This window comes from Polypterus senegalus, chromosome 9 (assembly GCF_016835505.1).
Source record: "Polypterus senegalus isolate Bchr_013 chromosome 9, ASM1683550v1, whole genome shotgun sequence".
NCBI classification, from domain to species: domain Eukaryota; kingdom Metazoa; phylum Chordata; class Cladistia; order Polypteriformes; family Polypteridae; genus Polypterus; species Polypterus senegalus.
Genome location: NC_053162.1, coordinates 38,370,042 through 38,396,640, shown reverse-complemented (window position 1 = coordinate 38,396,640; position 26,599 = coordinate 38,370,042). Strand labels below are relative to the sequence as shown.

The window sequence follows — 26,599 nt, the reverse complement described above, 5'->3', positions numbered from 1 at the left end:
GAAGTGTCTGAATAACGTTTCTGTGTCTAAAATCTCCTGTGTATCTGTGCAACTCTGTGACCCAAGCATGACTGTTATGTGGATTTCACAATTCTGATGGATATGCCTCTTCATTGGGAAGAAACGCTACTTTTCCCTGATGGCAATATGAATTAGACGATCTACATGTCTCCGACTTAAAGTTTAAATCTGAACAATATATTTGATCTCTTTTCGCTGTTCTGTTATTTCACCAAGTAATAATTTCTGTTTGTTTGCGCTAATGCAATCTTTACTATAATTTTTTTTGAGACTTTCAAATTTTCGTACTTTGATTACACATTATCTAACCTGTGCTGCATGTGTATCATGCCAACGTTTTTGAATTCTTTACGGCGTTCTACTTTGTCATCTACTCTCTGTCTCACAGGACGTGAAAGTTTCTCTCTGAGAAAGTCACTTCTCATCCCAAGATTTTTTTATATAATAGAGAGAGAGAATAGTAATTATTTACATTTGTATAGTGTTTTTGTGGTGTTAGTCAACTTCATAAATTATAGTCATTTGTAATACCATGGAGTTGAAAATGGAACCAAAGTAAGCTTGTGGCGGCTCATAGCTTTCACAGAGTGGAGAATTCAAGTGAAAAAATGACATTAATTGATGTCCTGTTAGTGGTTGGTTGTGGGGGTCTGTGACTAATTTTGTAAACACTTTGGATAGGAGCTTTTTCTTAAGTGAATATATGAAAAGAAATATGAATCATAATATGCAGATAATGCAGACGTGAGGTTGTTTTTAGTACAATGCAAGACTAAGTACATATCTGTTCACTGCACACTTACAAAACAAAGATTATTACGCAATTCTTTTCCTTTTATATATTTTCTATTTTAATGGTTAACTTACGTCAAGCAGCAGGAGAACATAAGCTGGTGTACAAGTGGCATGTACACTCGCAACATTGCTGGCATTTGACCAACTTGGATTAGGTGTCAACTTTATCATTAGGAGTGGTTGTCAGATGAGTAAAAACAATACATACTAAATAAGAAGTAAAAAAAAACACACTAAATGTACAAGTTGAAGTGACCTCTTTCAAGGGAAATGTGAAACCCATAAGCAAAGTTGCACTTGAAGTCACACAGAATGATTCTCTGTTTTAAGACAGATGAGTTCACAAATTCACCAATGCTTTACAATGGGAGGTTTTAACATTTCAGAAACTGGTACAGTACACTCTAATCAAGATATCCTGATGAAGATCACACTTTGCTGACAAATATCCTTGAAAAAATAAGCATTCACAATTTCAACGAAATCAATCCACTGGGATCGGAGTAATTTCATGCAGACAGACAGACAGACATGGCAACTAGGGAATCCATTCCCGGACATTTTTCATTCCTACATTCCCGGGAATGAAACTGCTGTAATTCCCGGGAAATCGGGAACGGCCAAGCTTGCATATATAGCGTGTAAAAATCGATCAAGAAATAACGGAGTTATAGATGAAAATAATTAAGTGGCACGGTTTTTTGGCCCACGGTGCAGTGTGTTGCCGATTAATTCAGTCAACAACAGACCAGCAGCAGTCGTCAGTCTCTCACTAAGACTGAGCACAGTGGACTGGGAGGAGTCTGCACTCTGCAGCTCACGAATGCCGGGACGGGGCAGACTTCATTGACGTCTCTCAGACAACAGCATTGAACAGCAACTTGAAATTACAATGCGTCAGTCTGTTGCATCCGTATTATCCGTGCCAAGAAACTTGCCATCACAGAATGATGACAAGAAACTGGATGCATCAGTAAAAGCTGAAGTGACGGTGTTTCAGAGCAACAGCAAGCGCGAGTGTTGTTTAGAACAAGTGTATCAGTATCTGATGACTGTGCCGCCTACTTCAGTGGAGCCAGAGCGTGCTTTATCAGCAGCTGGCTTACTCAGCACGAATATGCGCTCTCACCTGGACGACCGCACGCTGGACACGTTGTGCTTTCTACGCTCTTATTACCGCAACTAACTAGATACATGTACTTATATGACAGCATGAACTGCTTGTAGATAAGGTTAGTCTTTTATTGGTGTCATATTGCAGTATTCTCTCTATTATAAAAAGAAATCCTGTCCTGGAAAGCAGAAGCAAGGCTACGATACGTGATCTTCTCGAAAGACATTTAAAAGACCCGCGAGATGAAAGAGACTTGCCACGGTTCGTCTCACGGGAACATAGAACGAGATTCTTGCAAGACATGCCCTACTGACAAGCAATATGAGAAGCGATCACAACGCGAGCAGCAGAGACACAAAGTAGGAAAAAGGACAGCGTTTGTAAAGGCTTTAAAAAGATCAACGGGCAGCGCAACAGCAGCCCCCACCCCCCTTCCACGCACGAGCAGCGTTATACGTCCTGCAAGAAAGAATTTAACCACGCACGGGGTTATTGTTTTTACACCGTCACGTGAGACCAGGCAGAGAGCCATCATTTAAAACAAGTCCACAGACATCTAACCTACCAGTTGTTGGACTGCATCTGTCAGTCAAGCATCATGTGCTCCCATTTCCTAAAACAACGACAAGAGACAAGCAAAACGTGCAGCTCACCAGCAGCAGGAAGACAGCAGATGATGCGACTGCATATCCTTAGCGTGCGTTCAGCCGCACCTGACCTTCACAATGCGAGCAGCATTATACGTCTGGCGAGGAAGAGATGTAACCACGCACGGAGCCAAAAATAAAGGATAAGTATTGTTTTTACAAAAGTTTTTTAAAGTAAAATTGAAAAGAATGCATATGTAACAATTCCCAAGAAAATAACAATCTCTTTAAATTGTATATTGCCTGCCTAAGGTAAAGTCATCCCTGATGGAGGGACGCAGGAATCGTGGGAAAGAGGGGTCCTTTCATCGGATTAGCGCTATTTCAGATGTGGAATGGCCAAATGGGAGAGGCAGCTTCATGAATGAGGTCTCAAGGACTCTAAACAAATCCAGTTGTCATCAAATGTGAAATTCTACTCCGTACTTCTAGAATTTCTATTTTTATACTGTATTGATGATTTATTCTGTTCTGTGTATTGTACTGTATTGTATTGACCCCATTCTTTTTGACACCCACTGCACGCCCAACCTACCTGGAAAGGGGTCTCTCTTTGAACTGCCTTTCCCAAAGTTTCTTTGATTTTTTCCCTACAGGGGTTTTTTTGGGTGTTTTTCCTGGTCTTCTTAGAGGGTCAAGGCTGGGGGGCTGTCAGGAGGTAGGGCCTGTTAAAGCCCATTGCAGCACTTCTTGTGTGATTTTGGGCTATACCAAAAATAAATTGTATTGTGTATCCAGTAAACCAAACACGGGGGTGGGCGAGCGAAGCAAGCAGGGGGCAGAGCCCCCTAGTTTTATTAAAAAATAAGTGTTGGTTGTTCTAAAACCGTTCACATGTGAGATGCCCGTGCACTGCGTCATCCCCGGGCGCCTGGCATTCCCGGGAATATGTGGGATTCCCAAATTCCTGGGAATGGATAAACCCATCCGGGAATGGATTCCCTAATGGCAACCACACTAGATGGTTTTCACAATATATTTTTAAATGCACCTAACATTTGGTAATATAATATAATTCTTTACATTTATATAGAGCTTTTTTCTCCACTCAAAGTGCTGTACATAATGAGTGGGGAGCCACTTCAACCACAACTAATGTGTGATATCCATCTGGAAGATGTGAGAGTAGCTGAAGTGGTCAGAGAGGGCAAATTGGAGACTGGGATGATTAGGAGGCCAGAACGACTAGGCTGTGGTGGGCAATTTAGCCAGGACATCGGGATACCCCCTGTTCTTTACATGAGAACATTTATGATCACAGAGAGTCAGGACCTTGGTTTTACATCTCTACTGAAGGACGGTACCATTTTTACAGAGCAGTGTCCCCATCTCTGCACTGGGTCATTGGAAACTACCTGGAAATTCAGTTGACAATAGCAGGCTGTGAATCTCTATGTGTGCATTTATTAGGAAAACCAGTGCTTTAAGTGGGCCAATACACCTCAGCAGTTTGCACTGGCACTTCCAGATCTTGCAGTTTGAAATTCCAGTAGTTTTTTTTTTTTTATATTTTATAAGTCCTGGCAATGTCTGAAGTCAGCCATTACCCATACTTTACAGTACTAGCAATCAGTCAACAGCATAATATGTAACCATCCATTTGGCTTAAAAGCAGAAACACCTTGAGTACTATCTCTTCTTTTTTCAACTTCAACCACTGAGGAAGACTGCAGTGTAGTTCAAACTGACTCTCGTAAAAATTTGCATGTTGTTTAACATGACAAAATGGCAAGCTGTGTGGCCTTGCTTCTTGTGCTGCACACACATCTGTGCTTCAAGTCCATACCATCCTGCTGTAGCCCAGGAGTGGACTGTTGCGGGCCTGGAGAAATGGAGTGCCTGCAGGCTTTTTGTTCCCATTATTAACTTTACTCTAGCTTGTGGTCGACTACCTCAGAAATGAATATTAATGTGACTTGAAGTTCAAAAAGAATCTTAGGCCGGGTTTATACTTCATGCGACACGATGCAGGCTCCAGCGGACGCTCCTGCTATGCAAGCGTTTTACTGTTTATACTTGCGTGCGTACTTTACGTAAATCTGGAGGAATCCAGCAGGTGGCAGTGCAAGATATTATCACAGTGAGAACATGTTCGGCTTCTCTGTGTTGTGAATTGCCTGGAACATCCATTAAATTCTGATGATACCGTACCGCAATATCTCTGAAAAGGATGTTTAATGATTAAATCCATCAATCCAGGGATGTGTCCATTCCAGCAAGCATTGGGCACGAGGCAGAAATAATCCCTGGACGGGCCTCAGCTCATTGCAAGGTGAATACAAACACACACATACAACGGAGTCATTTTAGTTGCACCAGATCCCCAAATCCGCATATCTTTGGAAGGAAACCGGAGCACAGTGTGGAATCCAATCAGGGAATACCAGCGACATGACTCCCTGCGAGACAGCAGTGCTACCGCTCCACCACCGTGTCACCCCTATGTGTGTAATTATTAACATTCATTATTTAAATGAAATTAACGATTTATCTGTAAAATGTAGCATACATACTTTAATGCATTTAATCATGTAAGTGATATCAAGTATAAATCTAAAGATTCTAAATGTGCAGAGAGTTGGAATATCATACATTTAATATGTTCAGTGTGGTGATTTATTGCTGTTTGGCGTAGCGATTAAAAACTGGGATGACATTTACGACGGTCTTCTTTAATGATAAAGTAAATTACGAGGTTAAAGGGACATTTCGAGATTAAAGCTGGAATTTCCACTTTAACCACAAAATACACATTTTCACCATGTCCTTAATTTTTTTCTCAGTGGCTCAAATACAGCGCTGTACATTATGTTGCTGTTGTGAAGTTGCAAAAAAAGACGGCACAAAAGATGGTATGTGAGACTATTAAAATGTATCGTGTTATTACAATCGGGAATATGCGACGCTTGAATATAAAAGCACCACGGATGCATCTGTATGCCGGCATTTTGCTTCACCACATCGAACCATTCATCAAACATCGACACGCACATCGATCCTGTAGGATCTGCATAGCGGCTTTCTGTCTCTCTGACGTCACGTTCTGACTTTTAGCACACTGCGCCCCCTGACTTTTTGCTGGTACTGCAACTTGTGCACGCATCGCGTTCATTTCTGAGGACCTGCTCAGAGGACGCATCAAATGAACGCTGGAAACGCGTGGCAGCCATGATGCGGGCGAGTACACGTTCTGAGCGTGAAGTATGAACGGGCCCTTAGAGTTACCATGACTTCTAGTGCCTGTGAGTTCTGTCTTTTTTTGGTAATCTTTTTAGCTTTATTTTAATCCAATTGTTTGTTTACTTTGTAAGTTCTTAATCAATTATTTTCATTAACTAGAAGGCAATAGATCATGAGAGGAAAAATAAAAAACAAAACAAGGAAAAAATGTTGAAGGATTGAGGTGTTGCAATCCTAAAAAAGTAAAAAAAACAAACACAATATTTGGCTGAAACAAATGTGAGTTAAATGTGTTTAGAAAAATCATTTGGTTTCTAATCATGAAATTTCTTGGAATAAAAACCCAAAGCTGCTGAGGCCCTCTGGCACCAGAACTGCACCCCAGTTGGACAGTTTTCATTCACATCATAATTGTGGCACCACTGATCTGTTAATCTGAGTTAATCTGAGTCATTCTGAGAGATTGTATTTAGTAAGTTTAAAAGGAATCTCCTTTCTCTAGCTAAACATTTTCTAAGTCTGCCTAAACCAATTTGTAGGGTCACAGTGGCAAGATCCTGTATGAGAAGTGTTGGTTGTAAGGCTAGAACTGGAGAAGGTGCCAGTTCACTGCAGGGCATAATCACTCATAATAGATCTGTTTTGAGTAAACATAACAACCAAGTCTTTGGCACATGGGAGGAAAATTTCTAAACACAAGATAAAGCACCTTAACAAACCAGATAATATACAACCATATTTCATAGTGCCAGGTGACCCTGAGGCTCTTAACTCCCTGGTTAATTGCCTTATTAACGCAGCAACGTCCCCGAGCTAAACAAGGAGAAAGAAACTACTTAGAAAAAGTGAGGATCTTTGGGGTAAAGCCTGATCATCTGGCAGGTCATGATGGTGTCATTGTGGATTTGGAGCTAACTTTGAAATTTCATATTAACCATACCACTGATATTTTTTCATTAAAAAAAAGCAAGGACTTAATCTTTTATATCACCGCATGATGCTGAATGGCCATCAGTGATGAGCAGTATAGACACGGGTGCAGAGGACACAAAATACTAAAAGGAAGCGGGTACTTCAGTCTAGAATTCACCTGTGAGCTCATTAATAAGAACAGACTTAAATGACCAAAACATAAAAAGAGCAAAATCTTAAAATGCAAGGAAAAGAACAATAGTTAATGTCACACACACGCTTGCAACATTAACCTTAAAAATTTAGTAAACATATTTCGTAATTTCTGGATTGGCTCTAAAAAGCCATAAAATGTGAAATAATAGCTTGTTTAATAAAGGCAGGAGTCCAATTAAAAGCAGAATGTATGTGGTGGTATAATCATCTATAATTAGGATGGTCTGCAGAGCTGAACTTGAGGACCACATAGTTTAGCCTTTCATTACGGTTTACCACACAAATGTATGTAACATTGAAGTAGCAGCTTTGTAGTGTCCTTTGCATCTGTGTCTACACAACCCATCACTAATTGTCAGCATTTGGATACATTTTAAGGAGAAAATAAGGTGAGCTGAAATGGAAATAGTAAAAGGAAGTTTTTAAAACTAGGACATGGAAACACATTTCTGAATTTCATCTATTTCATCTACTTTTTTGAATGCAGAATAAGGAAAGATGAAAGACCAACTAAACAATTAGATTGATGAGGCGTTAAGAGTGACCCACTGGTTTATGAAACTGGTTGGAATGAAAGCCTGTGTCCACAGTGGCCCTCCAGGGCTGAACTTGAAAACTACAGCACCATTACATTGGCTCCCTGGTTCATTTAGGATTTATTTTAAAAATACTTGTAATGGTTTAGAGGGCTATAAACAGTCTTGAAACTTCCTATATTTAGAAATGCTTGTCTCCATACATCCCTCCCATAATCTCAGATCTTTGAACATTTCTTTGGTTAATGTAGTGAGAATAAAATATAAAAGAACTGGGGCCTCATGTATAAATGTTGCGCACACCTGTTTCCACGCTCACTTTGAGGTGTATAAATACTAAACTTCCCGTAAAGCCACACACATTCTCACGGCATCACACCCCGCCTTGCGTATGTATATATATATATATATATATATATATATATATATATATATATACAGTGGTGTGAAAAACTATTTGCCCCCTTCCAGATTTCTTATTCTTTTGCATGTTTGTCACACAAAATGTTTCTGATCATAAAACACATTTAACCATTAGTCAAATATAACACAAGTAAACACAAAATGCAGTTTTTAAATGATGGTTTTTATTATTTAGGAAGAAAAAAATCCAAACCTACATGGCCCTGTGTGAAAAGTAATTGCCCCTTGTTAAAAATAACCTAGCTGTGGTGTATCACACCTGAGTTCAATTTCCGTAGCCACCCCAGGCCTGATTACTGCCACACCTGTTTCAATCAAGAAATCACTTAAATAGGAGCTGCCTGACACAGAGAAGTAGACCAAAAGCACCTCAAAAGCTAGACATCATGCCAAGATCCAAAGAAGTTCATGAAAAAATGAGAACAGAAGTAATTGAGATCTATCAGTCTGGTAAAGGTTATAAAGCCATTTGTAAAGCTTTGGGACTCCAGCGAACCACAGTGAGAGCCATTATCCACAAATGGCAAAAACATGGAACAGTGGTGAACCTTCCCAGGAGTGGCTGGCCGACCAAAATTACCCCAAGAGCGCAGAGACGACTCATCCGAGAGATCACAAAAGACCCCAGGACAACGTCTAAAGAACTGCAGGCCTCACTTGCCTCAATTAAGGTCAGTGTTCACGACTCCACCATAAGAAAGAGACTGGGCAAAAACGGCCTGCATGGCAGATTTCCAAGACGCAAACCACTGTTAAGCAAAAACAACATTAGGGCTCGTCTCAATTTTGCTAAGAAACATCTCAATGATTGCCAAGACTTTTGGGAAAATACCTTGTGGACTGATGAGACAAAAGTTGAACTTTTGGAAGGCAAATGTCCCGTTACATCTGGCGTAAAAGGAACACAGCATTTCAGAAAAAGAACATCATACCAACAGTAAAATATGGTGGTGGTAGTGTGATGGTCTGGGGTTGTTTTGCTGCTTCAGGACCTGGAAGGCTTGCTGTGATAGATGGAACCATGAATTCTACTGTCTACAACAAATCCTGAAGGAGAATGTCCGGCCATCTGTTCGTCAACTCAAGCTGAAGCGATCTTGGGTGCTGCAACAGGACAATGACCCAAAACACACCAGCAAATCCACCTCTGAATGGCTGAAGAAAAACAAAATGAAGACTTTGGAGTGGCCTAGTCAAAGTCCTGACCTGAATCCAATTGAGATGCTATGGCATGACCTTAAAAAGGCGGTTCATGCTAGAAAACCCTGAAATAAAGGTGAATTACAACAATTCTACAAAGATGAGTGGGCCAAAATTCCTCCAGAGCGCTGTAAAAGACTCATTGCAAGTTATCGCAAACGCTTGATTGCAGTTATTGCTGCTAAGGGTGGCCCAACCAGTTATTAGGTTCAGGGGGCAATTACTTTTTCACACAGGGCCATGTAGGTTTGGATTTTTTTTCTCCCTAAATAATAAAACCATCATTTAAAACTGCATTTTGTGTTTACTTGTGTTATATTTGACTAATGGTTAAATGTGTTTGATGATCAGAAACATTTTGTGTGACAAACATGCAAAAGAATAAGAAATCAGGAAGGGGCAAATAGTTTTTCACACCACTGTATATATATATATATATATATATATATATATATATATATATATATATATATATATATATATATATATGCTTGGTTTTTCAAACTGCTGTCACCCAGCATCAAAGCAGGGCTACTGTTTCTGTGGTCTACTTTTCTTTAGATTGACATCTACGATACAGGCTTTATCAAATACACCAAAATTAATTGCATATCATTTACAAATTTAATTCACTCAATTGTATAACCATGCACAGAATGACCAAACTATTCCAACTGCCGTGGCTACTTTAGTGTTCTTATAAGACATCTCAAATGGAAGAATTAGAAGAAAGCGCATATTTAGAGATGAATTGCAGTTTACAAGAGCTGTCCTCTTGGAGCTGTGTGCTGAACTGGTGCCGGCTTTACAAAAGCAGACTTTGAGGAATTGTGCTCTACCTTCTCCTTTGTAAGTTCTGTCCACGCTCAGGTTTTTAGCTACCGGAGCTTTTCAAGTTGAATTTGCGGGCAGATCAGATATTTCACAATCATCACTGAGTCTCGCCATGCCAGCTGTATAGGATGGTATCATCCCCTTGTCATCCAGATATATAAGATTTCCTTACACTGTGGTTGAATTAATAAATGTAAAAGTGCAATTCGCAGCAAAGTCTGGTTTTCCAAATATAATTAGAGCGGTTAACTGCACACACACATTGCTATCGCAACGCCACCAGACAAGTTACATCAGCCAGGGATGAATCGCCAACAGAATGAGCTGACATTACATCATTTATAGCTGGACAACCTATAAAAGCAGCAGCGCCGCACAGTTGCAGGTGCTTTTTTCCAACTAGTGCGGCAAAAGGCAAGCAGTCTTTTTAAGGATAGTGAGTCATCTCAAAGTAAAGAGCAGAGAATCAGTCCATTGTGGTGCTCGGTGACGTCACTATGCTATGAAGGCAACTTCAGAGAATGAATTTGCTTATGTAAATAGAAAGTATTTGCAGTCTATTAATGTGCTGCTCTATAGTCCACAGAAAGTGTGTTGCAGTGTGCAAGTATGTACCTGAACAGATGCGCTATGATGAATAAGAAGACCCTGATCCATCAAATGATCAGCCAGATCGGACAGCATCATAACTTAGTTTTAATATAATTAGCAGAATGCTGAAACAGGTAATCAGATGCCGCATTTATTTTTTAATCAATTAATTCATTTGTGGTCAATATCACATAGTACAACACTGATATGCCTTAGTTCATTGGCCACATCTGTTACAGCTTCCACTATTGCATTTTGTGACTTCTGAACAGTCCTGTCAGCACACAGCCAGTTGACCTCCAAGCCATTTCTGAGGCAGTGGTGTGTGTGCAGCTAGCGCCTGAAGACATACTCAGCACAACAACATCATGAACACCTGACTGTCGCACAGGGGTCAAATTTATGATATTATCTGAAACAGAATAAACAGACGGTGGGCCGTAACTCACCGTTTCACATCGACTGTGATATCTGACTACTTTTTTCTTTCAGACACTGAGTGACTTTCTGAACTTGAACTTTTGAGTGTCTCCACCAGGCTTTTGTTTTTTATACCACTGTATAAGCCAACAAATAGTACATTTTTCCTTGCCTCTGCTTTGCATTTGATGAAATTCTTCTTTTTTATGTTCCTTTTCCATTGCTTTTTAACCAAACACTGAATGGAAGGTGATATTTATATTAATTTGCATATTAAAATATGCAAAATTCTAGGAGGAATCAGGGTGGGGCTGTAGGTGCGTGGATGTGCATTAAATTTCACGTTTATTGGGATGTGTAAAGGGGAAGTGTGTGGAACTTCGGTGCATAAAAACATTTCCACTTTTGTCGCACGCTATGTTTAATGTGAATTCTGCACACTGTGTCATACATGAGGCCCAGGGGAGTTGGCCTTTTGCTTTTATGAACCTTCACTTTGGAATAGGTTACCAATAAAGATAGATACAGGCTAGTACTGTTGAATACTTCAAAACTCTACTGAAAACACATTTTTTAAATTGTACTTCTTCATAGCTTATTTATATTGCAGCTATTAAAAATGTTTAAAACTAACCGTGCATAATCACATATTTTAAGCTTTGCATTTATCCAAACTGACAAGTATAACTTTTTTAATTGAGTTCAAATATTAGACAGTCCTAAACATTTATAAATAGTATTACTGAGTACAAAATATTGTCTTTGCTTTCTCTATTGTCCTTTAGCAGTGATCTGTGCCACTGCCACAGGGCCCAAGTGCTTTGCAGCCTTTCATTATATGTCAGTAATGTCAAATAACTTTATCACATTTAGGTACTGAAGTGGGCTCAGATGGTGCTGGGGTTATGTTATGAACTTGGAGGTTTATTTTCTCCAGCACTCCCAGAAGACTCAGTTTATGTTTTCCTCCCCTCTTTGGCCACAGCATAAGTTATGAAATTGGACATTGACGTTGACAGTTTTGAACCATTATAAATACAGAATCTAAGGCTTCTTCCATTTTACCTCTTTAGTAACTTTTTCTTTATGTAAAGTACTTTGGGCTGTAGTTACTTGTGAAAATATTCTTTGCAAATAAATGTTGTTATTGAAAACTGGAGAACCCAGAAAAAAAAATATTATTATTAATATTTTATTTATGTAGTGCCTTTCCCATGTGCAATGTACTTATTTAAACAGCAGGGTATAAGTATTATTGGATACAAAAATGTTCTGCATATAACACTAAATAGATCAATGCAGGATATATAAAGTATTAAATAGAATAAAATAATAAGACTACAGTTGTGCTTGAAAGTTTGTGAACCCTTTATAATTTTCTATATTTCTGCATAAATATGACCTAAAACATCATCAGATTTTCACTCAAGTCCTAAAAGTAGATAAAGAGAAACCAAATGAGACACAAATATTATACTTGGTCATTTATTTATTGAGGAAAATGATTGAATATTACATATTTGTGAGTGGCAAAAGTATGTGAACCTTGAATATTACATATTTGTGAGTGGCAAAAGTATGTGAACCTTTTCTTTCAGTATCTGTGTGACCCCCCTTTGCTGTAATAACTGCAACTAAACGTTTCCGGTAACTTTTGATCATTCCTGCACACCGGCTTGGAGGAATTTTAGCCCATTCCTCCGTACAGAACAGCTTCAACTCTGGGATGTTGGTGGGTTTCTTCACATTAACTGCTCACTTCAGGTCCTTCCACAACATTTCGATTTGATTAAGGTCAGGACTTTGACTTGGCCATTCCAAAACATTAACTTTATTCTTCTTTAACCATTCTTTGGTAGAACAACTTGTGTGCTTAGGGTCGTTGTCTTGCTGCATGACACACCTTCTCTTGAGATTCAGTTCATGGACAGATGTTCTGACATTTTCCTTTAGAATTCTCTGATATAATTCAGAATTCATTGTTCCATCAATGAAGGCAAGCCGTCTTGGCCCAGATGCAGCAAAACAGGCCCAAACCATGATACTGCCACCACCATGTTTCACAGATGGGATAAGGTTCTTATGGAATGCAGTGATTTCCTTTCTCCAAACATAAAACTTTTCATTTAAACCAAAAAGTTCTATTTTGGTCTCATCCGTCCACAAAACATTCTTCCAATAGCCTTCTGGTTTGTCCACGTGATCTTTAGCAAACTGCAGACGAACAGCAATTTTTTTTTGGAGAGCAGTGGCTTTCTCCTTGCAACCCTGCCATGCACACCACTGTTGTTCAGTGCTCTCCTGATGGTGGACTCATGAACATGAACATTAGCAAATGTGAGAGAGGCCTACAGTTGCTTAGAAGTTACCCTGGGGTCCTTTGTGACCTTGCCGACTATTACACGCCTTGCTCTTTAGAATGATCTTTGTTGGTCGACCACTCCTGGGGAGGGTAATAATGGTCTTGAATTTCCTCCATTTGTACACAATCTGTCTGACTGTGGATTGGTGGAGTCCAAACTCTTTAAAGATGGTTTTGTAACCTTTTCCAGCCTGATGAGCATCAACAACTCTTTTTCTGAGGTCCTCAGAAATCTCCTTTGTTCGTGCCATGATACACTTCCACAAACATGTTGTGAAGAGCAGACTTTGAGAGATCCCTGTTCTTTAAATAACACAGGGTGCCCACTCACACCTGATTGTCATCCCATTGATTGAAAACACCTGACTCGAATTTCACCTTCAAACTGACTGCTAATCCTAGAGGTTCACATACTTTTGCCACTCACACATATGTAATATTTGATCATTTTCCTCAATAAATAAATGACCAAGTATAATATTTTTGTCTCATTTGTTTAACTGGTTTCTCTTTATCTACATTTAGGACTTGAGTGAAAATCTGATGATGTTTTAGGTCATATTTATGCAGAAATATAGAAAATTCTAAAGGGTTCACAAACTTTCAAACACAACTGTAGATTGCAAGAATATGCAAATTCCTCATTGTGCACACTAAAAATGCCTGGTAAATATTCATGTTCATGGCCAGGAGGTAATAATAGTACTAATAGAACAGAGGTGGGAAAGAGACACCTTGAGAAGTTTACTACAGAAGATAATTAACAATGACACATTATAGACAGGACACCAGCAGGAGACATTTATGGGCTATGAGATCATTTGAAAACTGCTAAAGGCCTTTTTCCCATTTGATCAAAACATGTTTTTATAATCTGATCCAGAGTTGAAAATTACAAAACACTATTTTTAGAAAAGTTATTAGTTCCCAGACAAATAATCCAGGACAAACAAAAAGCAGAGGTGAAGGGGGTTGTTGTGGTAGGAATGTGGCAGTGGAGAAGGTTTTTTCTCATGACCTTTTTCATTTGTCAGATCTGGTCAGCCTACACCCTCTGCTCTACTCAGAATAAGGATGCCGTGAGACTCACCCTGGAACAGATTGATGTCATCAAAAGGATGTGCAGCCAATACGATGAGCTGGAGCTGGTCACCTCCTCTGAAGGTTACTTCTTCTTGAGTTTTGCCCTGTGACACGTCCGAGTGAGACATCAGCCGGATTACCTTGTGCTTTTGCATGTCATATTATAATTTGTTAGTGAAACAAATGAAGAGTTGTTTTTTTAATATTTGTTTTTTTTTTTGTAGAATGGCTTGTTATGTGTTCTCTGCATAAAAAAATGGAAGAAACACCCTTCAAGTCGAACAGTAGGGTAATTCCATGTCAAATCATTACACTTTTGGACCTCCTAATCACAGATTTTAATGAAACTTGGCATGCTGATCTGGAACTGACATTGCAAGTGTCTTGGATCAATATTAAGGGAGATTTAAGCTAACAACATTTGAACTTAGTTTTGGTGAATTATAACTTTAATTGACTATTCATCCATCCTCTTCCGCTTATCCGGGTTCGGCTCGCGGGGGCAGCAGCTTGAGCAGAGAGACCCAGACTTCCATCTCCCTAGCCACTTCTTCTAGCTCTACCAAGAGAATCCCAAGGCGTTCCCAGGCCAGTCGGGACACATAGTCCCTCCAGCGTGTCCTGGGTCTTCCCCGGGGCCTCCTCCCGGTTGGACGTGCCTGGAACACCTCACCAGGGAGGTGTCCAGGAGGCATCCTGATCAGATGCCCGAGCCACCTCATCTGACTCCTCTTGATGCGGAGGAGCAGCGGCTCTACTCTGAGCCCCTCCCGGATGACTGAGCTTCTCACCCTATCTTTAAGGGAAAGTCCTGACACCCTGCGGAGGAAACTCATTTCAGCCGCTTGTATTCGCGATCTCGTTCTTTCGGTCACTACCCATAGCTCATGACCATAGGTGAGGGTAGGAGCGTAGATCGACTGGTAAATTGAGAGCTTTGCCTTACGGCTCAGCTCCTTTTTCACCACAACAGACCGATGCAGAGCCCGCATCACTGCAGACGCCGCACCGATCCACCTGTCGATCTCACGCTCCATTCTTCCCTCACTCGTGAACAAGACCCCGAGATACTTGAACTCCTCCAGTTGGGGCAGGATCTCTCCCCCAACCCTGAGAGGGCACTCCACCCTTATCCGGCTGAGGACCATGGACTCGGATTTGGAAGTGCTGATTCTCATCCCAGCCGCTTCACACGCAGCTGCGAAATGATCCAGAGAGAGCTGAAGATCACGTCCTGATGAAGCAAACAGGACAACGTAATCTGCCATAAGCACTGACCCAATCCTGGGCCCACCATACCAGACCCCCTCAATGACCTGGCTGCGCCTAGAAATTCTGTCCATAAAAGTTACAAACAGAATCGGTGACAAAGGGCAGCCCTGGCGGAGTCCAACTCTCACTGGAAACAGGCTCGACTTACTGCCGGCAATGCGGACCAAGCTGTAACAGCGGTTGTACAGGGACTGAACAGCTCTTATCAGGGGGTCTGGTACCCCATACTCCCGGAGCACCCCCCACAGGATTTCCAGAGGGACACGGTCAAACGCCTTTTCCAAGTCCACAAAACACATGTAGACTGGTTGGGCAAACTCCCATGCACCCTCCAGTATTCTGCTAAGGGTGAAGAGCTGGTCCACTGTTCTGCGATCAGGACGGAAACCACACGCTTCCTCCTGAATCCAAGGTTCAACTATCTGACGGACCCTCCTCTCCAGAACCCCCAAATAGACTTTTCCAGGGAGGCTGAGGCGTGTGATCCCTCTGTAGTTGGAACCTACCCTCCGGTCCCCCTAATTAAAGAGGGGGACCACCACCCCGATCTGCCAATTGACTATATCTCCCTAAATATAAGTTGCACAGAAATGATTCCAGTATCGCTTTTAAAGCTTTTTTCCAGCACTTTGTTTTATGTAAATACTAAGCTATTCCCAAAATCAAAAATTACCATGTTATGAGTGATTATAACATTAAAAATTGAATAGCAAAAAAACTAAATTTTAAAATTGTTTTCATTTTTTAGCTTACAATTTACATAAAATATAGTGCTGCAAAAGAGCTTTAAAAGCGATTTTAGAAGCATTTCTGTGTAACTTATTGGGGGGAATTATGACTTTAATTGGTTCTATCCTCCTAAATATAAGTTCAAACTTTGTTAGCTCAAATCTCCCATAATATTGATTCAAGACTCGTGCAATTTCAGTTCCATAGGTTATTCATATCACCAAATCAACTTGTGTCATTAAAATCTGTGACAGTGACATCCCAAACTGTGATGATTTGACATGGAATTACGTAATATACACCAATATGCTTTCAAGCTTTATGGTGTGATGAATGCCTCATTTCTTTACTTATGTACATGAGGTTTACAGTCAGGTGATACAATTACTTGGCCATACTGCCCGAGGCGAAGAAAATATATAAATCCTGTGTAATTTTCGTATAATTTAAATAACACAACACAAACTAAAAATAATGTTAAAGGAAAATGACCAATGTACTTAACTTTCAGTTCAGTATATGTGCAGTTCTTACAAACTCTTGCTAACTGTACACCCCAAAGAGGTACAACTCCATTAAAACATTTTTAAGCGCTTGTCATTTTTGGTCTTTTAATTACTTGTGCCAGTCCACTACAGGGAAACACATGATGGGATGATTTAGATTCTCAAATTAAGCTCATTCCCATGTCTTTGGTTTGAAGGGGAAAAAAAAGCCCACAGCAGCAGCATGACCATGGATGGGTGCCGGTGGGCAATCGACCACTCACTCGGAGCTCCTGCCCACTCAAATCAATTTTCAATTTGTCCTTGTTCTGCTGCTGATGGTCAAGTTCTATAAACCATCTAACCTGGGTGAAATTTTATTCACCTACGAACCAACAAATTTCTGGCTATGCTACTGGCCCATAGACACCTTGAATTTGAAATTAGCCCTAATAAGTGAACTTACTAAACAGTTCTTAATGTGATATAACCATATAGTGCTATATATTTTCCCGGTCATTAGCTTTTGATTTTTATAAGCTCTTTTTCTCTTTAAAAACACAAGAACATAAATTTCAAGAGTAGAACTCTTATTCAAAACACAGAAAAACAATGAATTCTTTGCTCTCACCTACTGATTATTGTTAAAACTACCACAAAATAACATCTGCTAGATTAAATCACAGGGATTCTGCTTATGTATTTCAGAACGTACTGTTATTATTAATGAGGAATTGGCACTAATTTGATTTTACTTTACATTTATTTGTTCTGCCTCTCTGTTGATACCTGGATACCAATCCTCATCCAAGCAGGCATGCAAATTGCCATACCCTTGAAGACACGTTTAGTGTTCTTGTGTAGCTCATCTATGGCCACATCTTCCTATTTCAGTTGCCATGGATGTCATTTACAAAAGAATATAAGAAACTTGACAAACAGAAAGAGGACTACAAATTCCATCAAGCTCATTGTTAATGCTAATAGCTAAACTGTCCCAATATCTCATCGAGACGCTTCTTAAAGGTTATGAATGGTTCTTCTTCAAGTGTACGTCTCAATAGTTTGTTCCAGATTACCAAAACTCATTGCATAAAGTAGTGCTTCCTGGCTTTAGTCTAAAATACACTTTCCAAAGAATTCTGCTGGACCTCGTTCTCAATGCCTTTGAGGATTTTAAGGCCTGAATTAAGTCTCCTCTGCTCAAGATTAATCTGCTTTAATCCTTTGAGTCTGTTGGAGCAGAACATGCCTTCAAGTCCTGGGATGCTCTTGTTTACTCTCCTCCACACAGCTTCACGTCTCTCTTATCTTGTAGCATGGTCTTGTAGGTTTCTTCTTTTCTGTCTGTGTCCTAAAACAAAGCTCCTGACCTTTATTCATCGCTTTGCTGTTAATTCTTCCAGTATTCTAGTATACCTATCATGAAGGATTGTCTTCTTGACAAGGGTTTACCAAGAATATCACTAACAACATGTATTCCTGTAGCATGTTTCATATAAGATATGTAGCTCAGAATGCTTTACAAGAAGTTAAGTGAAAAGTTATCTATTTAACCTTTGAAACTGTGAAGTGTAACATAAAAAATAATCAAAAGAATATGGAGGCATAGGACAGAATAAGGATCTTCAAGCTCCAAAGAGGGCGACTGTCAGACTGTCTGTCAGAATTTATACAGTAAAGTGGACAAACTGCAGGCACTTGGAGCAGTAAAAGCTTTAATTGCTGTCTTTGTACTTAATACATTAGAGCAGGGGTTCTCAACGTTGGTCCTGGGGACCCCCTGTCGCTGCAGGTTTTATTTCCAACCAGCTTCTGTTTTTAATTGAACTCCATGGCTAATTAAGTGAACTGATATTTCCCAAGTTCTGTGTTTAAGGAACAATATATTAATTAGGAAACTAAATTTGCTAAAAATAAATATATATATTAAAATGTGCCAAGCGGTTATATAAGAATAATGTATTTTTTTTTTCTTTTTAACAGTATTTTAATTCTCCTTTTCTAGGTGTTCTAATTGTTTAATTAATCCATTATTTACTAATTAGTGGGTCTGACTCTGAAGTAGCTGCAGCCTTTGGTTATTCAGTGTTGTTTGCCGCGGTGTCTGCTCTGCTCGTATTAAGTTGTCATTATTAAGATACAATGAAGGGCACAGAGAAAGGGCAAAGTATAATGAGATCAACAAAAAAGAGTTAAGCATTTAAATCTACAGCAAAAGCAGAAATATTTATAAATGTCTTATAAATGTAAAAATCGTGCTGCTAGGGCGGCATGGTGGTGCAGTGGTAGCACTGCTACCTTGCAGTTAGGAGACCCAGGTTCGCTTCCCGGGTCCTCCCTGCGTGGAGTTTGCATGTTCTCCCCGTGTCTGTGTGGGTTTCCTCCGGGCGCTCCGGTTTCCTCCCACAATCCAAAGACATGCAGGTTAGGTGGATTGGCGATTCTAAATTGGCCCTAGTGTGTGCTTGGTGTGTGGGTGTGTTTGTGTGTGTCCTGCGGTGGGTTGGCACCCTGCCCAGGATTGGTTCCTGCCCTGTGTTGGCTGGGATTGGCTCCAGCAGACCCCCGTGACCCTGTATTTGGATTCAGCGGGTTAGCAAATGGATGGATGGATCATGCTGCTATGCTTTTCTGAATGTCGAATAAAAGGAAAAAAAAATACCAGCTAATTAAATGAGATCAGTGCTATCAGGTGTTGCACTGATTAGGAATCTGGTTGGAATAAAAACCTGCAGCCACAGGGGGTCCCCAGGACCGACGTTGAGAACCCCGTGTTAGAGGGAAGAACTCCACCGAACTGGCAGATGCACCTTCTCCTGGCCACTAGGAAACGGCACAAGATTTCTGAATGATACTGCCCCATTGTTTCATTAAGGGACCATGAGCCATCTGAAAAATCTGGTCCTTTTAAGGCAGGGGATAGATACCCCATGGTTATAATGGTCTTGAAGGCCACATCCCTGAATAATGCCAGAGGATCAGTGAGTCTGGAATCATAAGCTAATGTGGGGTGAAGGCCCTCTTGCAGGGAGAGACTGGGAAAATGGGGAAACCACCCATTGAAGAGACAGGTCAGTAATCCGGGTAGCTAGGCCAAGAGGCACACTAGGTTTTCCTTGTGCTTTATTACTTTCTGTTAACTCTGTATTCATCTCTGCACTTTCAGTGTTTTTTATTGAATCCATTGTACTATTTCTATCTATTTTTGGCAGTTGAATGCCTTTCCTACATGTGTGGTGAAGTGCTAGAAGGCATTATTCTTATTCTGTATCTTTGGACTGAATGTTCATATAGTACATTTGCTTCTTTTTTTTACCTGTATTTTGTGGTATACTTGCTTGCTCAATCACACTGCTCAGCTGGCTTAATGTTTGAATAAGTCTCCTTGTCCTCTGATTGTCTTGGTAATATTTTCTTGAACCTGTAGCTGTCTGCTTTAACCCAGCCAATTACTGTATGTCTAAGGCCTTAGTCCTCTCAAACAGTCTGAGTGTTGAAGGGGGTGGTGTTACCAGAAGGAAGTCCGTCATGGAATAGAAACTGATTGGAGTCTAATTTCTTCCTGAAAGTAAACAGATCTCTATCTACTTTACCCTGTTTTCAGTTTCTGCAAGTTACAAATTGTTTTTTTTTTTTCTTCCTAAAGCAGAAGTAGACAGTTACATGGCAACAAAAGATTGAATTGCAGATGGCAAGAGGTATTGGAAAACTCAAAATTGACTTTGTGTTCCTACATTGCAGGCATTGAAAGAACCAAGAAGATCAGCTGTCTGATTGCTATAGAGGGTGGCCATGCCATCGACAGCAGCCTGGGGACTTTACGAATGTTTTACGACCTTGGTGTGCGAGCCATGGCCCTGACACACACGTGCAACACTCCTTGGTAATTCTATACAGTATCTTCAGTTCTCTATGTTGGCATTTAAAAGAATTTAACTCAAAAGAAAAAAAAACAATTGTAGGAATTCCATTTTTAGCAGATGGATAATAAAGGTTGGTGGGACAGGAAAATACTGTGGATGAGAGTCTGGAGGTCTGTCCATGATGCATATGGGTTGCAAGTGGTTGATCCAGGACAGGGTGAGGCAGTTGGCATTAACTGGTTGACAATTTGGCAGCCAACCGACCTCAAAGCCTTTGCATGGTGTTGGCCTGTTCAGCAGTGAATGCTTTTTTATTACCTTTACAAGACAGACGACTGTTTTACATGAATGTCAAGTGAGGTTTATGAAAATTCTACATGTAGGAAGAGCTGCTTAATATATCCTGTTACTTCCATTCATAGGGCAGAGTCATCTTCCCGTCTACATTCAAGTTTTTATAATAAAACCAAAGGCCTGAAACCATTTGGAGAGGTAAGATAACGTAACGTTTGCAATTGCATTAGTCTTGTATAGAGCAAAGGAAAAGGGCACATTGTAAGGACATCTTAAGCAAGTGGGAGGGTAGAATGTATATAGACAGGTGGATAGTTAGGGATGCAGAAAGCCTACACATTAAATTGGACGTCTTCTGGCTGTGATCAGTGGTGTTCATGACCATCAGAATCAAGTGTGCACTCCACTATAATGAGAGCTTAATTCAAAATGGCAAAATTCCACTTTCATCGAACTTGTGAAAATTCTGAATTCCTACGTTTAACATTACTGCATTCAGTGTGAATTGTTAAAAAAAAATACTGTTTTATTTTTTTTATTTGGATAACCTGTATCCATTTTCTATTTTACTAGCTTACTTTTCTCTCAAAAGTACAGTGCATCCGGAAAGTATTCACAGCGCATCACTTTTTCCACATTTTGTTATGTTGGATAACAAAAGTTCAGGTTGGATGGGAAGCGTCGGTGCACAGCCATTTTAAGATCTCTCCAGAGATGTTCAATCAGATTCAAGTCTGGCCTCTGGCTGGGCCACTCTAGGACATTCACAGAGTTGTCCTGAAGCCACTCCTTTGATATCTTGGCTGTGTGCTTAGGGTCGTTGTCCTGCTGAAAGGTGATTATCGGGTTCTTTGTCAGCTCCCTGACTAAGGCCCTTCTCCCCTGATCGCTCAGTTTAGATGGCCAGCCAGCTCTAAGAAGAGTCCTGGTGGTTTTGAACTTCTTCCACTTACGGATGATGGAGGCCACTGTCAACTGTGGGACCTTCTATAGACAGGTGTGTGCCTTTCCAAATCGTGTCCAATCAACTGAATTTACCACAAGTGGACTCACAGGAGGCACCTGAGCTCAGTGTTCAGCTTCATGGCAAAGGCTGTGAATACTTATGTACATGTGATTTCTCAATTTTTTTATTTTTAATAAATTTGCAAAAATCTCAAGTAAACTTTTTTCACGTTGTTATTATGGGGTGTTGTGTGTAGAATTCTGAGGAAAAAAGTTAATTTAATCCATTTTGGATTAAGGCTGTAACACAACAAAATTTGGAAAAAGTGATGTGCTATGAATATTTTCCTGAATGCACTATATAAGAGAAATTGTGAGCTCATAGATGACAAACTACTCTTTGCAGCTCCTGTTCAAAATAATTGTTTGACCATTAAGAATTAGTTAGGGAAATCACACATATGGGACCTGGGACACAAATGGATTTACTATCACAGAAAGAGGGAAAAAGTGAGGTCTGACTATGAGTACTTGGAGAAAAGTAGACCATTACATTCTTCTTAAAGCCAGATCCTCCGATTTCTTCACATGACATTTTATGATAGATGGATAGATATATACTTTATTAATCCCAAGGGAATTAATCTGCACAGGTTGACTGAAATCTTCCAAATTTGCGACCGTTTATCATTAAGACTGAGGAATATAGTCTTCTAAAAGCAGAGGACAGCATAAGGTCAGAAATAATCTGTCATTAAGATATCTGAAATATTGGATCAAGACTTACAATCACCGTTCTACAGCATTTGTGAAATCTTCTGACTACAGCAGAGGCTTTCAACAATTGTATTTACTCTTGTCCATTAATTAATCAAATATAAAAGTTGCCTTTAGTTTGTGCAGGACCATAGGGAAATAAATCCATTTTGTCTCCACCATATGCTATGTGCATTGGAATAAAATACGGTGATTACTGGGTTGGTCTGTCAAAAGTTTACAGTGGTAATTTAGGGAAAGTACTTTACAAAAATTTGAACTTGGGAAGCAGCCGTAGTCCTATACATGCATTTATGTGAAACTTCATTTGATTCATATCAACACTAATCTTCAATTTGTATCAATTTAAGATGCAATTATGTAATATATACCAAAATGCTGTCAAAAATATCCAAAGCTTTCAAAAATGGAAAATTGCAATTTCCCGATTTATTATTTACTTCTCTGTACAGGGCTTAAAAACAGTTTTTAGGTTTCTGATATGGAGAATACTTGTTTGATACTCCACATCTTGCCAAGACTTACCTACAATAGTCCAATGGGAATTCCACAATCTGAGACTCACTTGCAATCTATGGCTACTATGAATCGATTTTAGCATCCTAGTACAGTTACTAGTACTTTGAAATAAACTGTAGCTTAGCTGTCAACAACTCCTAGGCTTCTTTTACAAACTCTTAAAAAATACTCACATAGTTAACTGAGCAATTCTGATTAAATATGTTGATATGCCTGCTTTGGTCCTGCTCATGACATTCATGACTAGGCAGACAAGGTTGCTACAAGATGATAAAAAACACACTGCATTCAAAGAACACTTAGTGGAAGCACAAGAGTATGTCATGTAATAAATCTGTAGTTTCAAGAAAATGTAACTCAGTGACTCCCCACTGATTCGTGAGCTATGTACTACTCATGTACACCCCAATCCTGAGTAGAAAGTACAAGAACAGTTTAAGAGGTCACATTCCAGCAAAGACCCAGACTATACTTATGGACTTTATATATATATATATATATATATATATATATATATATATATATATATATATATATATATATATATATATATATATAGCAAAATACCCGTGTTTTTGCGATGTCATGTGTTAAAGAAGTTATGAAAAAGAAAAGGAAACATTTTAAAAATAATGTAACATGATTGTCAAAGTAATTGTTTTGTGTATTTGGTGGCAGCGTCACAAAGTTGTTTTCGGCAGCTGCATCAGAAAATGTACCACGACGTCTGACTCCTTTTTACTGTTTTCTTACAGCTTGGATTGCTTCTGTCATATATATATATATATATATCTACACAAACCGGATTCCAAAAAAGTTGGGACACTATACAAATCGTGAATAAAAACTGAATGCAATGATGTGGAGGTGCCAACTTCTAATATTTTATTCAGAATAGAACATAAATCATGGAACAAAAGTTTAAACTGAGAAAATGTATCATTTTAAGGGAAAAATATGTTGATTCAGAATTTCATGGTGTCAACAAATCCCAAAGAAGTTGGGACAAGGCCATTTTCACCACTGTGTGACATCTCCCCTTCTTCTTACAACACTCAACAGACGTCTGGGGACCGAGGAGACCAGTTTCTCAAGTTTTGAAATAGGAATGCTCTCCCATTCTTGTCTAATGCAGGCCTCTAACTGTTCGATCGTCTTGGGCCTTCTTTGTCGCACCTTCCTCTTTATGATGTGCCAAATGTTCTCTATAGGTGAAAGATCTGGACTACAGACTGGCCATTTCAGTACCCGGATCCTTCTCCTACACAGCCATGATGTTGTGATTGATGCAGAATGTGGTCTGGCATTATCTTGTTGAAAAATGCAGGGTCTTCCCTGAAAGAGATGACGTCTGGATGGGAGCATATGTTGTTCTAGAACCTGAATATATTTTTCTTCATTGATGGTGCCTTTCCAGACATGCAAGCTGCCCATGCCACACGCACTCATGCAACCCCATACCATCAGAGATGCAGGCTTCTGAACTGAGCGTTGATAACAACTTGGGTTGTCCTTGTCCTCTTTGGTCCGGATGACATGGCGTCCCAGATTTCCAAAAAGAACTTCGAATCGTGACTCGCCTGACCACAGAACAGTCTTCCATTTTGCCACACTCCATTTTAAATGATCACTGGCCCAGTGACAACGCCTGAGCTTGTGGATCTTGCTTAGAAATGGCTTCTTCTTTGCACTGTAGAGTTTCAGCTGGCAACGGCGGATGGCACGGTGGATTGTGTTCACTGACAATGGTTTCTGGAAGTATTCCTGAGCCCATTCTGTGATTTCCTTTACAGTAGCATTCCTGTTTGTGGTGCAGTGTCGTTTAAGGGGCCGGAGATCACGGGCATCCAGTATGGTTTTACGGCCTTGACCCTTACGCCACAGAGATTGGTCCAGATTCTCTGAATCTTCGGATGATGTTATGCACAGTTGATGATGATAGATGCAAAGTCTTTGCAATTTTTCGCTGGGTAACACCTTTCTGATATTGCTCCACTATCTTTCTGTACAACATTTTGGGAATTGGTGATCCTCTACCCATCTTGGCTTCTGAGAGACACTGCCACTCTGAGAAGCTCTTTTTATACCCAATCATGTTGCCAATTGACCTAATTAGTGTTTATTGGTCTTCCAGCTCTTCGTTATGCTCAAATTTACTTTTTCCAGCCTCTTATTGCTACTTGTCCCAATTTTTTTGGGATTTGTTGACACCGTGAAATTTTGAATCAACATATTTTTCCTTTAAAATGATACATTTACTCAGATTAAACGCTTGATCTGTCATCTACGTTCTATTACAAATAAAATATTGACATTTGCCATCTCCACATCATTGCATTCAGTTTTTATTCACAATTTGTTTAGTGTCCCAACTTTTTGAATCCGGTTTGTATATATATATATATATATATATATATATATATATATATATATATATATATATATATATATATATATATATAAATATATATATATATACATACATACATACATACATACATACATACATACACTTGTGTGTATGTTTGTATGTGTGTGTATAGGTTTGGTCACTGAGTGCAAGGGAAAAATAATAAATTATAGTCTAGAAGTTACTAAACAGTAAAACATTAACATTTTAAGAAGTACAGGTACATTGAAATTACATTTTCTATGTGAACGTTCAAATTTGTGCCTCTGGTAATGTGCCTTACCGGCATTTAAAGAAAATTAGTTTTGTGTCCTCTGCAGTGTTAAGAGAGAAAGGCTTTGGTTTGGGATAAAAGGAAAAAGGTGTAAAGAAAGGAAAGTTGCCTTTTTCTTTTATATAGTATAGAGATGTGTTCGCTGACGTTATGATCGCCTTCTGGGGACAGTCGCGTGGGTCTTGTGTAGACTGGTGAGACGCCCCGCCATTAATCGGCTGTGATGGCACTGTCAGTCCTCCACTCCTGTGCGTGTCTTCATAATCCGAGCTGAGGACCTCATAATCGTATACGTGCAAAAGAAAGTGTGAATCGCCTTAATATTATTTTGCCGTGGTGTAGAAAAGGGGTCCCGTGTTTGCACTTGTCTGGGCTATAGCGCAGGGGGAGGATGAAAAAATTAAAAGTGCTCACTTTGACTTAAGGCAGAAGCGCAGTCAGCGCCTCAAAGGCCGGCACAGCTATGCACGCGCGCTGGCTGCTCGACTTTGCTGGGCAGGAGACCCCAGTTTTTGCAGACACGTTCATGATATCAAAAGTCTCAGCGCTCTTTGGAGGTCATTCATATATATATATATATATAGCAAAATACCCGCCTCGCAGCGGAGAAGTAGTGTGTTAAAGAAGTAATGAAAAAGAAAAGGAAACATTTTAATAATAACGTAACATGATTGACATTGTCATGAGTGTTGCT

At 39.7% G+C, this 26,599-nt stretch overlaps 1 protein-coding gene across 3 annotated transcripts in view; it reads left to right on the top strand.

Annotated features, from left to right (window-relative positions):
* The window catches only part of dpep2 (dipeptidase 2), a 70,918-nt gene that overhangs the window by 30,557 nt on the left and 13,762 nt on the right, over positions 1 to 26,599 (top strand). For all 3 annotated transcript variants that reach the window (XM_039762934.1, XM_039762933.1, XM_039762935.1), the window contains 3 exons: positions 14,286 to 14,415; positions 20,565 to 20,706; positions 21,109 to 21,178. In XM_039762934.1, the coding sequence (XP_039618868.1) occupies positions 14,286 to 14,415; positions 20,565 to 20,706; positions 21,109 to 21,178 (342 nt within the window). The remainder of the gene's footprint in view (positions 1 to 14,285; positions 14,416 to 20,564; positions 20,707 to 21,108; positions 21,179 to 26,599) is intronic.